The sequence below is a fragment of the Leptonotus elevatus genome, chromosome 15 (assembly GCF_054856555.1).
Source record: "Leptonotus elevatus isolate MCC_2025b chromosome 15, RoL_Lele_1.0, whole genome shotgun sequence".
Taxonomy (NCBI): domain Eukaryota; kingdom Metazoa; phylum Chordata; class Actinopteri; order Syngnathiformes; family Syngnathidae; genus Leptonotus; species Leptonotus elevatus.
In genome coordinates this window covers 2,974,973-2,999,689 of record NC_141253.1, presented here as the reverse complement: position 1 = coordinate 2,999,689, position 24,717 = coordinate 2,974,973, and the positions used below count along the sequence as shown (strand labels likewise).

The 24,717-nt window shown below is 41.5% G+C and overlaps 1 protein-coding gene across 2 annotated transcripts in view; it reads right to left on the bottom strand.

Annotated features, from left to right (window-relative positions):
• lamc3 (laminin, gamma 3) overlaps nt 1-24,717 on the bottom strand; it is an 86,616-nt gene that overhangs the window by 19,822 nt on the left and 42,077 nt on the right. For both annotated transcript variants that reach the window (XM_086096258.1, XM_086096257.1), the window contains exons 10-12: nt 19,002-19,200; nt 13,081-13,184; nt 9,210-9,437 (exon numbers count right to left, since the gene is read on the bottom strand). In XM_086096258.1, coding sequence (XP_085952384.1) covers nt 9,210-9,437; nt 13,081-13,184; nt 19,002-19,200 — 531 coding nt within the window. The remainder of the gene's footprint in view (nt 1-9,209; nt 9,438-13,080; nt 13,185-19,001; nt 19,201-24,717) is intronic.

The following is a 24,717-nucleotide window of genomic DNA, read 5'->3' as shown; positions in this document are numbered from 1 at the left end:
TTGTGCGAGGCCAACTTTTCGAGGGGAACGGGGGGGAATAATGCGCGGCTGTTTTGCATGGCTTAAATGTCACAAGTGCTGCAGTCTGGCGGAAGAAGCCAAGAAACCCAAAGTTGCCTTTTTTTTTTTCTTTTCTTTCCGAGATGCTTTTCGTGAAGCAAAAGTAGTGAGAAAAAGAAGAGAAATGTCTTCAAAAAAGGGAATACCTGTCCCATTGCATCAATTAATGTACAAGCAAACACTCGGCTCATTAGCATGCTCGCCGGTGAGTCAATGTTTAGAGTCCCCCACTTTTCAAATAACTGTTTAAATGCCATCTCTCCGAGGTTATCAGAGCGGGAAGTCGACAAAGATAGGAACGCTGGCGTTGTCTGCTGGGCTGCTTTGGATGGAGGAGAAAAAGCCACGTTGGTCAGTATTAGTTTTAGTTCAAAAAAAAAAAAGAAAGTGGATTAAATGTCCGCAATATTTAAAAAAACACCATGGGAGCAACGTCATCCGAAGGTGCTTTTCTATTGGCTGCTGCTCGATGACGTCCCTTTTGTGTGACACACTATCAAATGTCCTTATTCCGGTTAATATCAAAATAAAACATTCCCCAAAGGCTCAGGCTTAAGCTGATTAGCAAAGACTAAAACGAAGGACATTTTTGCTATGATTACAGTTGGGTTTAGTTAGTTTTGTAAACATAAAATGTAGTTTCAGTTAGTTTTCGTTTTTTTAATAAGCATTTTCGTTGTTATTTAATTTCGTTAACAAAATTGTTTTTGGAATTTTAGTTTTTTCGTTAGTTTTAGTTCACTAAAATAACCTTGGTAGTCGGGGTGTGAATTGCCTCGTACCTGGCGATTCGATTGGTATCACGATTCGATTCCGATACGTATCACGATTCGATTCCTTTTCTATTGGCTGCTGCTCGATGACGTCCCTTTTGTGTGACACACTATCAAATGTCCTTATTCCGGTTAATATCAAAATAAAACATTCCCAAAGGCTCAGGCTTAAGCTGATTAGCAAAGACTAAAACGAAGGACATTTTTGCTATGATTACAGTTGGTTTTAGTTAGTTTTGTAAACATAAAATGTAGTTTCAGATAGTTTTCGTTTTTTTAATAAGCATTTTCGTTTTTATTTAATTTCGTTAACAAAATTGTTTTTGGAATTTTAGTTTTTTCGTTAGTTTTAGTTCACTAAAATAACCTTGGTAGTCGGGGTGTGAATTGCCTCGTACCTGGCGATTCGATTGGTATCACGGTTCGATTCCGATACGTATCACGATTCGATTCCGATACGAATCTATAAATTGATTATTGCGAAAAAAATTTAAACTCAAATTTAGAAAATACTAATCAGTAAACTTGTACATGTACACTGTAGGATTTGTATGAAAATGTATTTATTTATCTGAAAATTCAGGCTTATAACTGAGCCACTGCATTTAACAAACAGGTTGCAGTCGGTTTCATGTTTGGACAGCACTGAAATTAAATATTAAAACAATAATTAATTGGTTCTTAAATTGTGTGTGTGTGGTCAGAATGTCATTCGTCTCCGTGCAGAGGCAAAAGTTCAATCATTAGGCTGTGCTGGGTTGAGGCAACATTGCTCATTTTCAGCACAAATATTAACCTTTTTCAATGTGCTGCTGTTGCACAACTGCAAAACAGAAGCAGCGCGACACGGCAAGTGTTAATAAATCACGATTAGGAAGCGCCGACTTGCCGCCGCACGGGCTGAATAAATTCCACTCCCCAGATCGCGTTCCGGCTCCTCCCGTGATTACGCGCCGATTAGGATTCTGGGCGGAGAAACGGCAGGTCGGGGGACGTCTTACCGACTTCTCTCGACAAAATGTTGCTGTTGTTTATGCAGCAAAACTGAAGCCCAACGACGAGCCGACGTCGAGGCTTAATTTTAGCTAGCGGCTCTCCGTAGCCTGGCGCCAAAGGACACCCCGCGGGATTTGGCGTAAAGAGCGACTCAAGAGGACACGAGGCGCTCCATATTTAACACTCGTTTCATCATTTGCATGCGTGCTACAAGCCGCTTGTAAATATCTTCAAAGTGTGAGCGTGTGGCTATAGTTAGCTCATTAGCTTTGTGCGCAAATGAAGTCGACAAAAGTTTGGATTGAACTTTTGTCACAGCAGCTGCGGCAACAAACAAAGCGATGACTTCTTTGTTTGTCCTCAGCTAATTTCAACGGCCGAAGTCAAATAAATGACAAATTCAAGAAGATTCCCGACTTGTTACTAAGCCAGAATTTGAGACATCGAGTTATCGTTGGTCTAGAATGTAAACATTTGAATGTCTCGTGACCACATTTTTAAGTCTACTGTAAACACGGTTGCTTTTTTTTACAATTCATATCAAGTCGAGTTTAAAACAAAATAAAAAGGTTCAGCTGAAACGTAAACATGGAACTCCGGCCATTTTGCATTTTTTTCCCCCCGTACAGTTTATATAACACCATGCTACGACTTCGTATTAAGGCCACGTATAAATATATTTGATTTTTTTAGAGGGCGGGGGCAATATCTTGAGGGGAAAAAAAAACTCTCGAAGTAAAATTCAGAAACTTACGAAAAATACATGTAGCAAACTACTCAGATGTTTGTGCCAATACTTTCCGGTCGGGTTTTTAAATAAGGAGATAGTAATGACTTTAAGCATATCATGTTAAGCATTCACACTTTGAAGCGTCGTGTACGGCCACTGGCCAGCGACAAAGACGCCTCGCTTTGCGAAGGTCCACACCCCTGAGGATCAAGTATTTAAGTTCATTTGTTCAAATAAAATAACGTTTCCAGAATTATTATTTACACATTCATACATTTTGGTATTTTTTGTACAAGTAGCTAAGTTGATGTGTCGAATCTGCTGCTCTCCGTCATTCACTTGCATTTACCTAAAGTATGCTAGCTTCTGATTGGTTAGTGTTTAGTCAGCTGATAGGGAATCAGGAAGTGTTGTCGCTCTCGCTGCCGTGTATGACAAGTAAAGTTGAAATTAAGAATGAATCCGTCTCCATCCTGCCTTTTCATTTTATAAACAGTGTCCCATTAACCACAGACGAATCCTCACATTAGACTATAACTACGCTAGGTGTATTCGTCGTAAGTTTCCAACTTTTTTCTCTCGAAAAATTTGCCATTTTATAAAGTCGCAAATTTGCCACTTCATAAACTTGCACATTAGTGAGTTTTTCGCTCTCGCAAATTTGCCACTGTGTAGTCGCACGTTTGTGATTTTTCTCTCGCAAATTTGCCACTTTATAAAGTCGCATATTTGCAAGTTTTTCTCTCTCGCAAATTTGCCACTTTTTAAAGTCGGAAATTTGCCACCTTACAAAGTCGTACATTTGTGAGGTTTTTTTTCACTTTATAAAGTGGCAAATTAATTTCCTATTTTTTTCTCGGAATATAACCCCCCCCCCCCCCCCCCCCGAAAAAAACCCAACTACATTTATACTATGCCCTCCATTTATTTGGGGTGTAATTCCGCCATCAGCCGCTAAATGACTGCACACTATTATGTTTGACACAAAAAATTGAAAGTGGAAGAATGAAAACAGGAAGTATTCCAAGCATCGCTTAGTTTTTGCTGAAAATGATTGAATCTGAAATCTCCTCTTTGTTTGGAAAAATGCATTTATAATGTACATCAGATATACCTTACTTGGATTTTCGCCATTTCGGTTCCTATCCCCATTGAATAGCGAAGGTCCACTGTAGCTAACTAGAACACAAACAATAACTCACACGACATTGTGCAGTGAGCAAATATCGGTCTAAACACCGAGAGTCTGATTGAACTGCGTATGTACGTATAATCATCTTATCTTTAATAATGCGTAGAATTTCACACTGTACACTTGATGTGCCTTGCTCAGTGCTGCTGTTTTGGTTTTCAAATGGGCTCTGCACATGGCTCCACCACGCATCAATGACCTGTGATAATTACAAATTCTAATTACTTCCTGGAAAGCCTTTTCCAATTCCTGCCTTTTTTTTTTTTTTTTTTTTTTGCAGCAGCAGCAGCAGCGACCAAACACATTAAAGGCAGGCCGTAGAGAAAAAGACAGCAGTGCTCAGGAAGTGCGGCGTGATGAAGACGACGCAAAGAGCAGGTGCAACGAGGACTAAGGAAGATGAAAAAGAGCAAGAACAAGCCTGCGAGTGTTTCGGCGAGAAAAAAAGAGCCTCCCACAACATAAAGAGCCGCACAGAATCTGCAAGCAAATGAGACGTTGTTGGCGGAGACGCGGTTAACCAGTCTAATCATGCCGCGCACGCCGTCAGAAATAATAGTGGAGAAACACCAGTTAAAAATGAATCTAATTAAAAATGGGGCTTTTGTAATTATTCAAAATGAATTAAACACATTTTTCTTCCTACATTTAGCAATCACTCTCTATTTAAATATACTCAAGAGGTTGCTGTTCCAGTTACGTCCTGTAGGTGTCGGGAACGCGCTTTCAAACTGACGCCTCGATTGTCAAAACAAATTAAGAAGAAAAAGTCATGTCTTGCCTTTTTGTGGACAAGGAATGCTAATGCTAATAGCAACAGTAACATAGAACATCCCGTTTGCTCAGAGCACAAACAGAAAATTACTATCAAATTAGTGGTGGATCGGATCACGGATTTGAGTCACGGATCGGATCATTTTTCGGATAAAAATGAATAAATAAATAATACTTTGTCTTAACTCTTTGACTGCCATAAACGTTATAAAACGTTTAGCATAAACCTAGGGAAGGGCGCCGAGGACGTTAAAAGACGTCCCCTATGTTTTTTTTATTTTATTATGAAAACGGGTGCAGGAAAGCCTTGGGCAGCTGTGCTGAAAATATCAGGCAGATCAGGTAAGTTTAATGACTCGTTTTGGCCTCTAGATGGCAGCGATGACTCTCTTTGCACAAGGTTGGATGGGCCGCCCACCGTGGGCGTCAGTAGAAGACGTGAGGCGGAGCTAGAGTGTTGAGGAGACAATGGCTGGTTCAAGCCATTGTGGCTTGACCAAGCAACCGGTTGCAAGCAACTCACGCTTGAGCATTTTTCTCAGACGTAAAGCATCAATCAATACTAAAAAGCGCATTGATGTCGACGATGATGATGACTCCGAGCTTGACGCCAAAGTTGGAAGCCTTGACGTGTTTATGAACACGTAGTAAGCCTCACCGGCTAAGCGCGGCTAGCGCGGCTAGCGCTGCTAAGGCCGGAAAACGCGCACAATAGCCGGCCGGGTACTTCTACACAATCGGACATTCGATCGGGCGATGGAGAGTTGGCATCGACCAATGCAGATTGATGATGATGATGATGATGACTCCGAGCTTGACGCCAAAGTTGGAAGCCTTGACGTGTTTATGAACACGTAGTAAGCCTCACCGGCTAAGCGCGGCTAGCGCGGCTAGCGCTGCTAAGGCCGGAAAACGCGCACAATAGCCGGCCGGGTACTTCTACACAATCGGACATTCGATCGGGCGATGGAGAGTTGGCATCGACCAATGCAGATTGATGATGATGATGATGATGACTCCGAGCTTGACGCCAAAGTTGGAAGCCTTGACGTGTTTATGAACACGTAGTAAGCCTCACCGGCTAAGCGCGGCTAGCGCGGCTAGCGCTGCTAAGGCCGGAAAACGCGCACAATAGCCGGCCGGGTACTTCTACACAATCGGACATTCGATCGGGCGATGGAGAGTTGGCATCGACCAATGCAGATTGATGATGATGATGATGATGACTCCGAGCTTGACGCCAAAGTTGGAAGCTTTGACGCAACTGCTATGATTACGTAGTAAGCCTCACCGGCTAAGCGCGGCTACCGCTGCTAACGCCGGAGCTGCACAAGCGGACAATGAAGAGTACCCCGAGTCCAATGCATATTCATCGGAGGAGCGGGTACAGTCTGATCACGGAGAAGACACTGTTTCTGGACTACGATGCCACCATGAATGGAGTGGATAAAATGGATCAGAACATCTACCACTCGGTATAGCAACCGAAGGACATGAGGAAGCCACAACGTAACATCACCGTAACGTAACCGTAGCATGATCCTGATATTAGACTTTATGGCAACACACACTGCAGTATATACTTGCTATTCCCCGGAAAAAACGGCCTGCAAGAAAGTGGAGCTTTTGCACGCGAAGAGGCAATCTGTTGTGCAAATGCTGTTGCGTCTCTTTGCACGCAGGAGAGTGTTACAAAAAGAAAAACTGTCGTTGAAACATCCACATATTTGTAAATAGCACCACAGTTGCACACATTTGTAAATAGTTTGCCAAATTGTTGTCAAATTGTTACACTGTTGAATGTAAATAAACGTATTTTGCTATCAAAAAACACTTTTTCATTCTTGGTGGTAGTGTTTTATAGAAGTAAAGCACTATTTAGGTGTTTGTGGCATCATTCATGGACAAAAAGAAGTGTAAAATTCACTAGAATGCATGAAATAATATCGTTTCACTAAAAGCTTGATTTCTCCGTATTTTGGTCCAAAACAGGCGAAATTGGGTCAAACTAACCATTTTCTATTGTTGATTACTAAAGAACGGAATAAGGTAGAAACAAACTCTTTTTTTCTGATGAAAGATGAAAGTCCAATCTTTCATTTGGTAGTACGTGTGTTTCCATAGTCCAAACAGAACATTTTCTGTGGACCTTGAAAGATCAGTCAAAATGCTTAAATCGGCTGGCACTGACGGCATCCCTTTTCTGAAAACGTCTGGCAGTCAAAGAGTTAATTTATTTTGTAAAGCGCTTTTTCCACGAAATAAAAAATTATAATAATTCAAAATGTCTAATATAGCCGTGTAGGATTTAGTGTCTTCATTTACTTGGTAAAATGCCTTTTCCCATCAAATAATAATACATACATAAAAAATCACTTCAGAATGTCTAATATAGCCGTTTAGGATTTAGGAACACTTTTGCAATCTGAGGCAGAACCATTCTTATTTTTACATGGTTCATGTGTAAAATAACTAAGTATTAATGGCTTAAAGTTGTGTTCCTATCATCTAAACAGCTAAGTTTGACATTTTGAGTTGAATGCTTTTCTTGTTTAATGGGCAAACGTGTTTTATAAAAATAAATAAAGACAAAGTTGTGTTCATCTTTTTTCTTTTTAAGAATAAAAAGACCCCAACGTGCAATTTAGGGCACATTCCCTTCATTTAAATATGGAGAGTGATTTACAAAGTAGCCTTGGTCCTGAAAATAAAAAATAAAAAGAATTAAAGTAAATCAGGTACCAGCTGTCTAACTTACTTACCAGCTGTGTTGTGCCTGCAGCCAAGACACTCGTTGGTCATGCTAATAAGCTAGCCACTTACGTCGGAGACTTCTGCCGTATCAACGGTATCGTACAATGACGTCGTAATTAATTAGCGGTTTCTTAGCGTCCTCAATTAGCGATTGAACATGAGTTCGGGATAGGGTTGTGTTGATGTGTTGGTCGCAATACAAAGTCAATTGACTGCGATAAAGGAACGTCTAAAATGGAAGTCAAGGTAGACATCACGCCACGACGAGGGTGAACTTCAAAGTAAAAGTGTGCTCGGGCTATTACATTACCGTCAGTGTGTTACTGTGTCTGGTAAATTTTATTTTGAAGTTAGGCTTAGCGTTTTACGTTATGTATGTTTTAGCTTCCTTGACACGTCAAAATGGTATTGACTGTGAATGTGCACTTATGTTTTTGTCCCCCCCCACCAACCAATCCGTACACAATCCCAACCGACCACGTTCCACCACTCATATATATATTTTTCTCTTGTTATTAATGAATCAAAAATCACGGCACGGCCCTGATTACAAACACAACGTAAGCGACACTCGCAGGCATAGTTGGCGGCGTCTGCTAACTGGGTCGAGATTGAGGAAAGAAAAAAAGATGGGAGAAAAAGAAATACCCGTCTTCTTTCTAAAGCGGGGACTTTGTGTATTTTCTTTTTTTGAATTCTCCACTCGCGAGCGCAAGATTGCGTGAAAGACGCTTCGGGGAGGCCTCGCGCACGCCAATATAAATAAATAAGCTTGGCGTGTTTGTGCCGCCCAACAGCTGCCGCTTTACTATTTTACAGGACATCGCCTGCGGGGGAAGTGAATCAGAAAATCCACAAACGGAAAGCCAAAAAAAGGAGAATTTGATTGTGAATCGTGTATTGGAAAAAATGTGTCACACTTCTGGTTGACAGTCAGTCAGTCATCTGCAATAGGTCAAAATCCGCAACATACAGTGAGACCACATAAAAACATTAAAATAAATAAATAAATAATGTTACAACTTTTATTGTACATGCATAAAAAAGAAAAGAAAATGAATGGATGGAAAATGTATTGGAAACACTGCAGTATTGCTAAGTGTGGTGTGCTTTAAATACCACTAGATGGCAGTCTACCTTGCACTGACTAAGCAGCGGCTCGACCAGATTAAGATCGATTATCGGTGCCGATATTTGGCATTTTGACACATTTTGGCATCTGCCTTTTTACGAATCTGAAGGCCGATATAGCTGGTATCTCACTGAGGGGTGAATACTTGCGAACGTAGCAATATTATTTTTTTGATATCAGGATTTGTAAGATGTTCACAAACAGTTTTTACTTGTCGCAAAGAAAATTTTGAACAGGTTCAGACAATTTTTCACTGTCTGCGAAGATCTTTTGAAACCTTTTAGGAACCCTGACGAAAACACAAAATTAGCTACATTCGCATGCATTTGTCACTCTGTTAATTAATTAATTAATTAATTAAAAGAAAAACTTTTAAACAAAGATGTCTATTCCTTATATGTTTAAAATTGTGGTGAAAGTATGAAAAGTTGTTTTAACAAACATGCTTAATGGCATTTCAACAAAGTTTTTTTTTATTTAAACATTTGACACAAATATTTTCTCCTTTACGGCAAATGAATATTGACTTGAAATATCGGTTATCGGCCTCCTTGACTATTAATAATCGGCATCGGCCCTGAAAATAAACCATACTGGTCCATCACTAGAAATGAATAATTAATCATGCAAACTTACCTTCCTTCTGCAACAAAATGTTCCACGATCCACCCTGCAACATTTGTGCCTAAGCCGTGTCTAACAATTAAAAAAATACTTTGGCGCCATCTAGTGGCAAACTTTTTGGACGGGCGTCAACAACTTGCTGATTTTCACTTTCAATAAGAGTGGATTGCTTACCAGTCTCTGGGTGGCAAGTTCCGTGCTGATGGCAGTCGCACGGGATGCACGTGGAGAAGGGCCCGCCGTTGGGGACCTCCCGGGTGAATCCGGGTGCGCATTGCTCGCAGAAGTGGCCCACGAAGCCGGTGGGACAGGTGCAGCTTTCCACCCAGGGGGCAGGGGGCGCCGTCTCACCATCGGCGAAGGATGCAGAGGCGAGATTGACCCCCGAGAGCTGAGATGTGTCTGGAGATGAGACACAAAGTATACTTGACTTCAAGGGGACATACTATGGAAAATTCACCCGTCTATTTTCTACACCCGATCCACATTCGAGGTGAGCTATCCCAGCTGACTTTGGGCGACAGAAGTGGGGTCAACCCTAGACGAGTTGGCAACCAAATGCAGATAAACTCACATTTACATGTATGGGAAATTTAAAGACTTTTATTAGTCAAAGATGTCTTTTGGTGAAAGAAGTGGGATACACATTGGACGGATCACCAGCTAAATGAAAGGACACAAAAAATGACCATTCACACTCATATTCACACCGACGTACAATTTACCGTATTCTATTAACGGAATATGAATATTGGCGAGAGAAGCGGGGCACACCATATATAGACAAATAAAAATTCACTCGCACATTCACACATATGAGCAACTTGAAGTCTTATATTAAACAGGATGCCTTTTGGTGAGAGAAGTGGGATACCCTGACGTGGTCGTCGCTAATGACAGGACACAATATAGACAAATGACTATTCACACTTGACCCTATGGTCAATTAAGAGTCTTCAGGTTACCCTAAAATGACTCTGGCGAGAGAAGTGGGATACACCCTAGATTGGTAGACAACCATTCACTCACATTCACACCTACAGACAATTTAGAGTGTTCAGTTAAGCTCCGGTGACTTTTTGTGAGAGAAGTGGGATACTGCCTGAACCATTCACACCTATGAGCAATATAAATAATAAATATGAGATAACTCCTGGTGAGAGAAGCGGGATACACCTAGGACTTTTGCCAACCTATGGACAATTCGGAGTCTTCAGTTACCCTCAGACTTTTGGAATGTGAGACACAAGATAAAAACGGCCAAGATTCGAACCCTGACCTACAGGAATGCAAAGCAGACATGCGAACCACCCCCTCCAACGTGCCATTGCTGCATCTTAAATCTGCCAGAATCTTTCACCAGCAAAGCGCGCTAACGATTTTCAACTTTTGCCCCTCCAAGTGGCTTTCAGGCAGACGCGCCATCTGCCGAAAACTTTCATGTCACAATTCCATCAAGGCGTCGCTCCCGCTGTTCTCATCTGACACCTTTCTGCTCCCTTAAACATATTTTTTTCTGGCGCTCTCTGCTACCTGTCGTTATTTTAACGACCGTAAAATCTGAGGACTCTGCGCTTAACGTCCTACCTAATTCAAATCCAAAATTGGAATTGGACCGTGATGTGACATGCTCGATAGACGAAGAGTGTCAAATATCTTTTACATGACGGCAAATTCCGTGTTGAAAATCAGCCTCATTTCACACTTTCTACTCGTTTCTCTTCCGCGCGATTAAAATTCCGGAGGTAAAAGCAGGAGGCTAACGTGCCGCTGAGGAAGAGGACAGGCCGGGCCCGTCTTATTATCCCGCCGCGCCGCAAATGAACCCGGCTTTCATTAAAACGGACGGAATGTCGGCGCGGCCGCTCGTTAGAAGCGGTCACGCTCCGCCTTCTTCGCTCACGTCGCCCTCATTACGCCGCCAATCGTTTTCATCTGTCTCCGGCGGAACGGGACGAGTGAGCGCGCGTCACGCCTCGGTCAAGAGGGAAACGCCGGTGCGGTCCACGGATGTCGGGGATAAAAGGAGGATTCCGAGGAAAAATGATGACGGCGAAATGACCAGCGACGTTGCCGCTGCCCTTTTCCTCGAAATTCATGTCGCACTGCTTTTAATGGGAATAGTTGGCAATAAAAAAAAAAAAAAAGTGAACTCCTGGAATATGTGTCCTCATGCAGGGACACATGGACTAAAAGACAGGCGGACAGACAGAAATAGCTATATAATTGTACTACATAAAAGGATAGCAGTAAAGAAATAATTTAATAAAAGTGTGAAGAATTACAGACCTTGAACCACTCCAAACGGTGCATAAGAGGTAAACAAGCACCCGGGCTAGCTAGCTCCCTAGCTAGCCCGGGTGCTTGTTTACCTCTTAGGGAGCTAGCTAGCCTGCCACAGTTTGGCTTTAGCCCCAGGTGCTAGCTAGCTAGCTCCCTGGGTGCTTGTTTAGCAAGCTAGCTAGGTAGCTAGCACGAGGGACTAAAGCTAAACTGTGGCAGGGTTTTTACTTTCTGGACCTGGATTTGCCATCTCTGAAGCAGCCATGTTGGTAGGGGCAACTGTCCCATCAATGTGTTAAAAACATGTAGTAAAAGTACAACTCAGTAAAGCGTTGTGACAATCAGTTGTACTTTACCCATTTTATTAACGGACCCTGAACCAACCGATGGTGGATTTAACAGACAGAAAATAGTGTTCAGTCCATTCCAAATACCCTTTGGACAGTAGTTGTCAAAGTCTTTTAGGTCCAGAAGCGGCCATGTTGGTAGGGGCAACTTTCCCATCAATATATAAAAACGTGTAGTAAATGCACAACTTATTAAAGCGTTTTTTTTTTTTTACTTCAGCTCAAAGGTCATTGTGCTGGTCCTTCTGGCATGTGCCACCTGGGGGCAGTATGATACAAACATAAAGATATACCTCAATTTAACGGACTCAACTGATTCTGGATTTCAACACTTCAAATGCAAGTTATCAAGGTCTATTAGTTCCAGAATTAGCCATGTTGGCATGGGCAACTTTCCCATCAAAAGCAATGCATGGACATACGCGGTGGCCATGTTGCTAGGGGCAACGTCCAGAAAAAGAAATGAAAGCATGGACATGAGCTTAGCATCTATGACTGTTTAATTGAGCAAGCTCTCATCATGTGCACATCTCTCGAACATGCTATTCTTGGTAAAGTACACTTTTTTTTTTTTAAAGCCCTTCTCTAATGGCGTCCAATCTTAATGGTGGTGGAAAAAAGGAAGCACGGCAAACATTTCAAGAACGAGTGAGCAACATTTGGGAATAAACGTCCTCTTTTTTTTTGCACCGAGTACAGCTCGCCGTGTTCGACGCTTTTAACATTTTATGCTCAAATCCTTTCTGCCTTTCTGCATTCCAATTATTGATGAGCATCTGACAGAAACGTCGTCTCCACGAGGAAATGCCCCCCCAAAAAAGTTTAACCGTGCATTGGTTCCCGCCATCGAGCAACGCGCAGGAGTGACGTTTTCCAGGTTTCTAATATGGGTTAGAGAGATAAATGTAGTTTTTTTCATCATGAAGTTTAAGAAAAGTACATGTTGTGTCTGTGACAGCCACTAGAGGGCGCCTTTACTTGAAAGTTATGCAATTTCATTTATTGTATAAATAATCACAATAATAATGATAATAATAGTAAGCTGCAGTGAGAGCAATGTGTGAGAGCGACTTCTTGGGTACAGATGAATGCGAAGGTCAACCAATTTGATACACACTTCTAAAATAGCAAATTTGGTTGTTGTACCAGGTTTTCAAAAATATTGTCATTCCAAATGTACGCCAATGCAAATCCTTAGCTTCATTAGCCTGCCTATGATGTTTCCCACTATGTGTTAGCATGACGCTAGCTGACAAAGCCAAAGTCGTGTATATGGTTGTTTTAATTACACACCATGCACATTTTTTTGTTCACTGTGAATGTTTTTGTGTGCTGGCAAGTCAAAGCAATAAATCGTCCGAAGGACGGTTCGTATCTCAAGGCGCCACCGTACTTGATGACGTCGGGTAACTTACAGTTGAGTCCTCCGGCGTTGCTGATGCGCAGCGCTGTCACGTCATACAGGATCCGGCGGAACTCCAAGGCGGGCAGCTTTGGCGTCATCTGGCTTTCATCAAGCCTGCGACGACACGAGAACACATCCTCTTAAGTTTCCGACAGATTAAACAGCAGATGTGTAGTGTCTCTTTGATCACACTTTAGCCGCACCGCACCAGTAATCTTCACATTTGGGGATGATTACAAGCTTGCCGCCACACACATTATGTGGCTGACACGAAGACGGAGGATGCAAATGTGCTGACTTTGACATCTTCCGGGCGTCTTGACAGTTGAGCTTTACTCAACCGGCTGCGGGATGATCTGTAACACATCTGACATGTACTGTGGTGCCGTGTCTTATTGCCGCCGCCGCAGGTGCTGCATCAGCTCCGTCCTCAAAGACGAATAACACCGTTGCCCAGTGAAGTACAGTGAGCACCTTCTCGATGACGGTTCTTCATTCGCAAAAAGTTGAGATTTCCCATTGAACTCTAATCTTCTTTGTATTTAGCACGTTATCCTGTCAGAAATGTATATTGGTCAGGCTCAACATTACAAATAAATTAACTGAAAACATAATATTTGAGCTTGCTGACAGGGTGGACATTTTTTTAGCTAATGTTAGCATTTAATGAGTACATGGTTATGCTGTCTGAAATAAATATTAGTCAAGCTCCCACATTTAAAATATAGTAAGTTAAAAGAAAGCAGAAAATAAACATTATTTTTGAGCATGCTGACAGGGTGGACATTTTTTTAGCTAATGTTAGCATTTAATGAACACATGGTTATGTTGTCTGAAATGAATATTGGTCAGGCGCCCAAATTTAAAAAATAAGTTAAAGAAGAAAATAAACATAATATTTGAGCTTGCTGACAGGGTGGACATTTTTTTTGTGTGTGCTTAAGTTAGCATTTAATGAGCACATGTTCTCCTGTCTGAAATGAATATTGGTCACGCTCCCACATTTAAATAAGTTAACAGAAAGCAGAAAATAAACATAATATTTGAGCGTGCTGACAGGGTTGACATGTTATTTTTAGCTAATGCTAGCATTTATTGAGCACATGGTTATACTGTCAAAAAAGCATATTGTCAAGCCCCACATAAAAATAAATACATTAACTGAAAACAGACATTAAATATAATATTTGAGCGTGCTGACAGGGAGGATTTATTTTTTAAAGCTAATGTTAGCTTTTAATGAGAAAACGGTTATACTGTCAAAAATGCATAATGGTCAAGCCCCACATAAAAAAAACGGAAATAATTGAAAGCAGACAATGAACATAATATTTCAACTTGCTGACAGGGTGGACATTTTTTAAAGCTAACATTAGCATTTAATGAGCACACGGTTGACCTTCACTTTACAGCTTATTTCAGTTAGCAAGCTGATTGTCTATTGTTCAACAAATCTCTGAAATGTATATATATATATATATTTTTTTTTAGATCAATTGATATTTCCATATGACAGAGTGGACACCTTAAGCCTGACATCATCCAACTACACACATAACATGATGAAAAGGATAAAACAGAATGATTTCTTTTGAAATCATCCACTGTTTCAGCCATCATTCAAAAGACAAAATACTTCAAAACTTTTTTTTTTTTTTTTTTAGGGGGCAGTTACTCCACAATGACAGGGTGGACAACAAAGACACATGCAATATGCTAAACAGTATGTGGGACATGCCAAAATCATGTTCATTATCTATTGTGGTATTACATTAAACACGAGACAAAGAAAAAGCCAAACACCGCTGCGATGTGTTCAGGTCCGGCATTTCCATCAATGTAAATGACTGTCAACTTCATGTATATGACTATGAGCTCCTCCCCTCTAATTAAAGAGATGCAATTACAAAGCGGGGGCCCCCAGAGGGGGGCTGTGTTCACAGCGCCGGCCAGACGGTGATAAGCGGCCAAAGTGAACAAAGTCAGCGCTGCGCTCACCCCCGACGGGAGCGCCATTGTCCCGCTATAATCGTCGGCGAGCAGAGTCTGGCACCGCCCCCAACCACCAGCTCATCATTGGATGATGTCACGGTGCTGACTTGTTGGAAATACAAACACTAATATATATATATATATATATATATATATATATATATATATATATATATGACAGGGATAAATCGATATAAAGCTTTCATTTTTTTAATAAGGTCTCGTGTTATATTACAAATTTCCAGTTATTGCGAGTACGTGTGAAATGTAATCCCTCGCAATAAACAAGCGCTCACTGGACTTCCTGTGACGTTTTTTGGAATGGAGCGTTCCATACAAAAAGGCAAACGTTGTTTGCCGGCTCATCCCAACCAATCATCTCCCCCTTCTTATCTTTCGGCCCTCGGCTCAAATCCTCGCGCCTCAATTTAATCCGCCGCGCTGCGATGGCGTGATGATCTTTGCACCGCCGCCGCTTAACCGGTTAACAAATTTACCGGATCGGGATTCTGGGGGCTGTCAGTCAAGAGAGTCGCGCGCGTGTGTGTGTGTGTGTGTGTGTGTGTGAACTCATGTTTATTTATCAAGGCGTCTCTCCGACTCTCTTATTTGCACGCCACGCTTGACGCCTTCGATTGTTTGGGATTTTGTGGCAACAGATGGACGCCCGCTGAATCGTACTGATCTGACACCAGCACCAGTTTCTCCAAGACTTATATTAATAAATATATTAATAAATAATATGGGAGTGTTCCGATGCCAGCTATCAGTATCGGGCCGATAAGAGGCCTAATTTCAAGATACCGGTGCTCCTCTTGTGGCCATTTTACGATCAGGACCTAGAAATGAGAAGAATTGAAAATTGACATTAATTTAATGCAATTTTAAGGAAAATATTGAACTACATTGGGACGTTTTAGGTCTTTATTTAAAATGATCTGTCATTTTTGGTGGAAATTTGATGTAGGCTAACAAGACTACTAGTGGTATTGGAATCAATGACTACTCAAGAGTTGAGTACTGGTATCGGTCTGAAAAAAAGTGTTATCAACATCCCTAAAGAAACAATTTAAAAAAAATTGTAACATGTACTGCTGAATCAAAAAATTGTCGTACTGAGTTAAAGAAAATTGTATCACGTGTACCAATATATAAAACAATAGCACAAAAATCAAGTAGCAAAATAGTACCCCATGTATTCCTGAATATATAAAAAAAAAGAAAAAAAAGTAGTACATAAATAGTAACACATTTACTATTGAATAAAAACGGTAGAAAAGGTGCTGCTGAACATTAATACTTAAAAAAGGAAGACATGTACTCCATAATTCATCTGGTCGAGATCAAGTCTTGGGATGAGCTTCCTACTGAGTTTTTGTCATTTGCGGTTTCTTTTTTTTGCAAGCGTGAGCGTGTGACAGACGGACGCCAGGGTGTTGGTGGAATGTGGGGTGGGGGTGGATGTGTGTGTGTGGGGGGGGGGGGGGGTATTTGGAGCGATGCGCAAAAGTGTGAGGCGAAGCAAAGGCGATGTGAGGAGTCTAATGAGACCTGCAGAGAACTTCTTAACAAGACCGCTCCACTGCCTCGCACAACCAATCAGCTCTCCACCTCTTGATACTAGCTGCGTGCGTGCGTGCGTGTACATCAGAATGTGGACGCCTCACGAGAAACGTTAACTCGCGCATAATTTCCCTAATTGCTAATTCAATGGATTAATTAAATAACAGTAGCTACTGAAATGTGCTGTCAATATCAATAAAAATGGCTAATAGAGAAATGAAGCACAACTGGGTACAAAAACACACACACACACAACACTGTGGAGCAACCTCATGTCTACTGGAATAGATTGTGGCGTGACCAGATCTATTAGAACATAAACAGGAATACACACAGCATTGTGGAGTGACTGCATGTCAGAGCGTACTGAAATATAAACTTATACCTAAACAACATTGCGGAGCAACCACCTACCATGAGTTTAATGGAACATACGCATGGATCTGCACAACTCTGTGGAGCGACTGCACATCTACTTCTACATAAACATGGATACACACAATATTGTGGAGTGACAACCTGCCATGAGGCAATTGGAACATAAACACTGACATGCACAACATTGTGGCGTGAACACCTGTTAAAATCTATTGGAGCATAGACATGGATGCACACAGCATTGGCGAGTGACCACACATTAAACTCTACTCGTAAATAAATATGAACATACACAAGACTGAAATGACCACACAGCCTCTACTGGAACATAGACATAGATGCACACAACATTGCAGAATAACATTGTGGACGCACACAACACTGCGGAGCGACCACCTACAATGGATCAACTGAAATGTAAACATGGATGCATAAAACACTGTGAAATGGCCACTCATAAGAGTCTACTGGTACATTGCCATGGATCCTCACAACACTGTGGAATGATCACATGAATAGAGACAATACAGCGGAGTGACCACATACCATGGATCAACAGAATCGTAGGCATGGACGCACACAACATTGTGGAGTGACCAACTGTTATACACACAACACATTGATGCAGACAATACAACTGAGCGACCACATACAATGGATCAACTAAAAAGTAAGCATGGACGTACACAACACTGCGGAGCGTCCACCCGTTATGCACACAACATTGCGGAATGACCACACGGACGCACACAGCATTGTGGAGCGACAACAAATCATAACTTGCTGGAACAAAAACATGGATGGACACAACAACACTGTGGAGCAACCACCTATGACAAGTCTACTAAAACATAATCATGGACACACACAACAGCTGTATTGGTTAGCAAAAGAGCCCAAATGGGCATAGTGCTTATGGATGTAATTTAAGCAGGTAAAGGGTTAAAATAATTAATATACTGTAGTGCTCTTTATTTCCGGCTTCCCTTTTTAGTCATGTTATTTCCACATCTTTTTTAAAAAAAATATGATTTGTTGTCATAAAGATGATGTCATCATGTGGAGTTACACTGACTTGACTTCTTCCCATTTATCACTCCATTGTCATTCTGTCCACTATTTGGCATGCATTCCCTCACTATGAACCCCCCCCCCCCCCCACACCTCATCACAAATTCATTTAAATTCATTCCCAGATCCGAACGACCACTTTGACCCTTTTGGCTACGCTGGAAAAATTCCTATTCTCGCCTCGTTAGAAGGTTTACAAACGGCAGTTTTGAACTAAGGTTGCATCAGCTGATTTTTGGCGTTAGTGCAAAGGAGCATGAGGACCAGATTCAAAAGTATTAACTGTAAGAATATGCTTACAAAACTAAAGTTAGATTTAAAAAAAAGTTTTAACAAAATGAAGTTGTAATCTTATGAGAATAAATTGTTCTTTTTTTTATTTTTATAATCAAGTGATATTTTATGAGCTGAAGTCGTATTTTAATAATGAATAAAAAGTTGTAATTTTACAAGAATAAAATGACAATGTTATGAGAATTACATTGTTTTCTGCAGAAAAAAGTTTACGACAGTAAAATTGTGATTTTATGAGAACAAAGCAGGAGAAAGTTGAACTCTAACAAGGATTACACATTTTAACTCAAAAAATTGTCATCTCATAAGAATAAAGTCCTTTTTCCAAGACCGTCATAATCTTACGAGAATAAAGATGCCTTTTTTTTTTGCTGGAAAAAAAACATCAAATTAACACAGTTATATTTTTTTGGACAAAGTTTTTAAAGGTGTACTCTAACAAAAAAATTAATTGCAATGTATTTTAAAGGTGTAATATTACAACAATGATACAATTTAGGAGAATAGTCATTTTTTATTTAGATATAGCAAAATAAATATTATGAGAATAAAGCCAGATTTTTTTCTAGCACCAGAATAAGTTATATTTGTTTTAGAACCTTGTGTTTAAATTTTTTTTGTCGTGTTTCCTACCTGACGACAAAGGTTTTCCACGGCGTGAACCCGGGGTGGCCTTGTTGCACGGGGCCGGGTGCAAGTTCGGCGCCGAGCGTGATTCCTGAGCCTTCGAGGAGCACGGCGACGCGGTCGGGAAGCAGTTCCGGTCTCTCGGAGGTGAAGGTGATAGCGAGGAGCTGGCCGTAGCTGTGGTTCTGACGACCCGCAAATTTGTCTGCAGGAAAAAGGCCAGACAGCATTTTTGGGAAAAGAAACTCATCTTTTGATTCTATTTTTTTGCATAGGCAACAACAGACACAGGCAACAATATACAACGGTATCGAGATACGTACTCGAATGCTCATCCGTTGATGTTTGAAAAAATGTGAAAATGTTCAACTTATTTTGTTTTTACAGCGTTGAAATTCCAAACGATATATATAAAAAAAAACAAGTTAAAACATTGCACTCTTGCCTGTACGCAGTTTTACATATTTTTACATATCTTTCTTTTTTCTGCTGGCGTAGGAGGATCACTTTAATTACATTCGTCGAGGGAGAGTGTTAAGCAGGCGCTTTTACATGAAGGGGAGCAAAAATCAATTCTTAAACGACCCCTAAATGATTCATTGGGTAACATTTTTACATTCCTTCATTGGCAACAGGCAAATAAACTGCGGCTTTTTCATCAAGTCTTATTTTGCATTTCAGCTGACGTCGTAGATTGGTGCAGCACTATTCATATGCAAGACAAATCCAATCATAATATCGCAATCATTAAAAATGAGATCCAGTTACAAGATGAAACTTTGAAAAGCAATTCATTTGCTTCTATGGTTGAATTTGATCAAACGTTTTCATGGGACTCCATCGTTCTCTTGGGACTAGAAACTTCTCTCAAGACGAGAATGCTCCGTTGGGACCACTAGAACCTTCTCTTGAGACGAGACCAGACCAATGTCTTGGTACTGGAACCTTCCCTTGGGACGAGTATGTTATCTCAAGACCAGAATGATCTCTGGTTACTCGTATCTACTCTCAAGACCAGAACCTTCTCTTTGCAATTGAATCTTATGTCAGGACTACAACCTTCAGTGAGGATCAGGGAATAATCTTGGGACTAGTATTTTCTCTCAAGACTAGGACCTTCTTTTGGGACTCGAGCCTTCACTTGAGACTAGAAGCCTCCCTTGGGACCGGACCAATATCTTGGGATTTACGGGAACTTTGTATGTTATCTCAAAAGCAGACCCTTCTCTGTGTCCTCGTATCAAACTCTCAAGACTAAGACCTTCTCTTTGCAATATAACCTTGTTTTAGGGCTAGACCCTAGAACCCTGGGACTAGAATATTCTCTCAAGACTAGGACTTTCTTTTGGGACTAGAACCTTAACTCGAGACTAGGAAACTTTCTATCACCAGACCAATGACTTGGGACTAGAACCTTCACTTGGGACTAGACCGTTTTTTGAGACTATAACCATCTCCTAGGGCCAGTTCATTCACTTGAGACTCGAACCTTCCCTTGGGACCGAACCAATGTCTTGGGACTTACTAGAACTTTCACTTGCGATGAGTATGTTATCTCAAGGCTAGGACTTTCTTTTGGGACTAGAATATTCTCTCAAGACTAGGACTTTCTTTTGGGACTAGAAACTTAACTCGAGACGAGGACACTTTCTATCACCAGACCAATGTCTTGGGACTCGATTTATCCCTTTCGACCAAATCGATGTCTTTGGACTAGAATCTTCGCTTGGGACAAGACCAATCCTTGAAGCTAGAATCTTCTTTTGGGACGAGAAAGTCATCATGAAACAAGAACCTCTTTGGTTTCTAGTAGCTTCGCTTAAGACTAGACCTTCTCTGGAAAATAATTTTGTTTCAGGACAAGAACCGTCATTGAGGACGAGGGTCTAGTCCTGACCATTCTCTTAGGACGACAACCTTCCCCTGGGGCCAGACGAATCTCTCGGGACTAGTACCTTCTCTCAAGACTACATCCTTCTCTGGGGCGCTAATAAGCAGACTTAGTCAAAGGTTTTAGTGAAATCATTTTTATATCTGGTTGCAGTTACTTCTGTTGCCGTTGTTTTTTTCCCAGTGAAACGTGTGTTTGAAATCCTACTGAATGCCTGAAGAACATAAGTAGTTCATTGTAAAGGGGCGTTGAATGTTCCGGACGTGAGGCACTCGGGTGAAGGGTCGTCATGGCGACCCATTTTTCGTGTTATTGGAGTGCTTAGGTTGGTGTGAATGAAGCGGGCGCCGGGTGTCCTTCGCAGTCTTTCTCTCTCTTTTTTTTTTTGAATCGTACTCTTTCCTCGCACTTGTTATTTCATCAGCTTTCGCTTTTTGTTCCTGTGATGGTGACGGTGACGATGAGACCTTCATGCTGCATTCACCAAACTTCTTTTAAGTTCTCACTGGAAATCGCCCAATTGAGGTCACCTGAACCCGCTCGAGCAGGTTTTTTTCTGCGCCTCTCTTTAAATAAGCAGCTCCCGGTTTCTGTCATCACTTGAACAAATCGATGATGTTGAAAAAGTACTTTAGTGGTCTACTTCAATATTTAAACCGTAAAAAAAATTGGATGACTCATAAATAAATACCTCTCCCCAAAGAGATGCTTCTTTGTATCGAAGGTCCGCTTGAACAAATAGAGACATCACCCAAAACAGAAAATGCAACAAAAACAACAACAAAAGGCCTCTCCCTAAATACAGTAAACAACTTCCTGTTTTCATCGCCCGCTTGAAAAAATAAATGCCTCTCCTCAATTAGATACCTCCCTGATTCTGTTGTGCGCTGGAATAAACAAACACCTCTCACCTATTTTTGTTCCTCTGCTGGAACATGCAGTATAAACGCCTCTACCCAAATAGACATCTACTATTCTGCATATTCATAAAAAATAAAGGCCTCTCCCCAAATACACACCTCCCTGTTTACGCGTTACTCCTCAAAAAGATAAAGGCCTCTCCCCGAATAGACATCTGCTTGTCTTTGTTTTCCACCTGATCAAATAAAAACATGTAATTAATAACAAATAATAGTTGCCGCCTTGAATTTAAAGGCCTACCCCCGAATAAATGCTTCCCTGTTTCCAAGTTTCACTTCAACAAAAACAAAACAAAAATACACCAGTCCTCTAATTAGACGCCTTCTTGTTTCCATCGGCCTCTTGAAGAGATAGCTGCATGCATGTATGGTCAAAAAAGAATTATAATAAAAAACGCCTCTCCCCAAAATAGATGCCTCCTTTGCACCCGTATGCACTCCTTGCATATGCGCTCCCTCGCTCTATTTCCACCAGAAAGATTTTTATTCAAACTTTTCTTTCCTTGCTCGATTGCTGTAAGGACTCAAGTGAGAGGACCTCCGTCCTCCCAACTGAACCCCTCTTTCGCACCCGCGCTACAGCGAGCAGCTGATCGCGCTTGTTGCGAGACCTCGGCAGCTGCTCTCCACCGGTCAGTCTGGCGCAGTCGCCGCGGGGGACCTGGACTCCGCCTGTGTCAAGGATCAAGCAGATGTCCGGGATCAGGAGGGAGACGTACGATCACACCCGCGTGCCAACCCAACCGTCTTCGGTTCCAAATGTCGGCGATACGTAAAGTCGCAAACTGGTGGGTCGGGATCCAAAAGTAGTCCTCATGATGTCGAGGAATTACATTTTGGCTTCTACTAAGATTATGAATGGTTAGTCACGAAAGTAATAAAAGTAATGAAAAAATGAACACAAAATTAAAGAAATGAGAAAAAATGTGATTGAAAGATTTTGACTTGACAAAGGTAAAGAAACTATATATATATATATAAACAAACAAACTGATAAAAACAATTGAAAAATGGGGAAAGTTAAAAGTGAAAATCTTTTTCTTTTTTTCCCCCCACATAAGTAACGTTGAGTCCAGGTTGTCGCATCCGTTCGTGCTGTCATAACGCTAAGTCGTCGTCACAAGTGGGCCAGCCCAAATTTGTTGTCCGTGACAATGCAAGATGTTGATTCCAAATGAAAAACGTCAGAAGCGGCCATCGGATGCTGGGGATGAAGCGCCGAAGAGTGACGGCTCGAGTGCTTCGCCAGCCTGCTGATTGTCGCTGACAATTCAGCGACACCCCCCAAATGAGATCGCCGACCACCCTCCCCGCCGCCATCTTACTTTCACGCAATCCGCCGAGCTGTCGCCGCCAAGTCCGACACCCACTTGTCAGCCGCCATTTGGGAGCGCACGAGCGTGACGCGTGGTCCCGCCGAGTGTCGGCTTATGTCTCTGGAGTTGTGTGAATCGCTAAGACCATCTTTGGCCCGCTTGGTCTTTTTTTTTTTTTTTTTTAAAGGATTGATGGAATTCTGCCCCCGATGTGACTGCCGGCGGGGGTGACAAATGCTCTCGCATAAATCGGACAATCTGGGTCTGAAAACATGTTACGAACAACACACATAGAAACAACCGCTTTGTGCTGCAACGCGATAATGTAAGGCATTATGATTACGATTAATGAGCACATTGTAGTAATAAGGCCGACTGTTTATTCCGTGGTGATGTCATTGCGTGACCACACTTAAATGGAATTGCCATTAATGTAATCCCTTCCTGCTTCCACCCCCCAAAAAAACTTCGTAAAAATTGTTTGTCAATACGAAAAAAAAAGCACTATACTTATAATAAAAACATAACTAGGTCCTAAATATGGATTTTTTTAGGCCCATGCCAATATTTGGCAGAATAAAACTCCGATAACTGATTAGTTAACCGATAAATTTAAGCTTACTTTTTGTCCATCAACGCTTACAACAACAAAAATTAACATTTTGTCCTTAATTATTCGGGGAGAAAAACTTTGAGAAAATATGGTCAGACTTAATTTCAGTTTTTTGTTAGTTTTGTTTTTTTGGTAGGGCTGGGTGTGGAGTTTGCATCGCCATTATCTTTTTATTGCATTAAAACCCCAAATTGGCTGTTTTTTTGCTGATTTTTTAAAAGCGGGTCCTATTAATAACACAATCAAACATAATGTAAAGTAGTAAAGAGTTTGTGCATCATGTTTCATTTATTGTGGCTCTTTCTGGTGTGCACAGCTTGGCCACTAGGTGTCAGTATAATAAAGTCATGCAGACACAATTGAAGACGAGATTCACAACTACTGTAAGTGACTCAGTACAGCTCCTTTCTCAGTTGAGATGGATCACTTCAACTATACTGCTTTTGATCTTATTACTTGTCAGGGCCATTAGTTTTTTTTCAGTGAATAACTTTGTGTACAATATTTTCTAACCTTGATCTTTTTAGAGTGCAGCAATGTATTAAAGTTAAATGTCTGCCTTTTAAAGTAGCACAGAAGTAGTCTTGAGTGGTATAATTGCAACATTATTTTCCAAAAGACAGCAACTGGTGCCTATCAGCGCGTCCATGATGGCGTCCCACAAAGCTCTCCGTGTTGCCGCAATTTAGGCCTAAACCCTGGAGGAGACATCGTTTAATGGGCTTGTGAGTGTTTTGCTTCTGGCGGCGGACGGCCGGGCCCCGCTGGAGGGTCCTCGCGGCTTTGGCGGCGAGAAGCCGACACGGCAACGGAGCCAATTTCCACTTTGTTGCCTCTCCAACGCGGTCAATTCCATCGGGCCGTCTCTGCTGGGGCAGCTGATAGAAATGAGCCCTAAATCCTGCGGCGGGGGCCAGCTTATTCCCTTATCTTCTAATGGCTCCGATAAAGGATTGGGGTGGAGGGACGGGTAGGGCTTTTG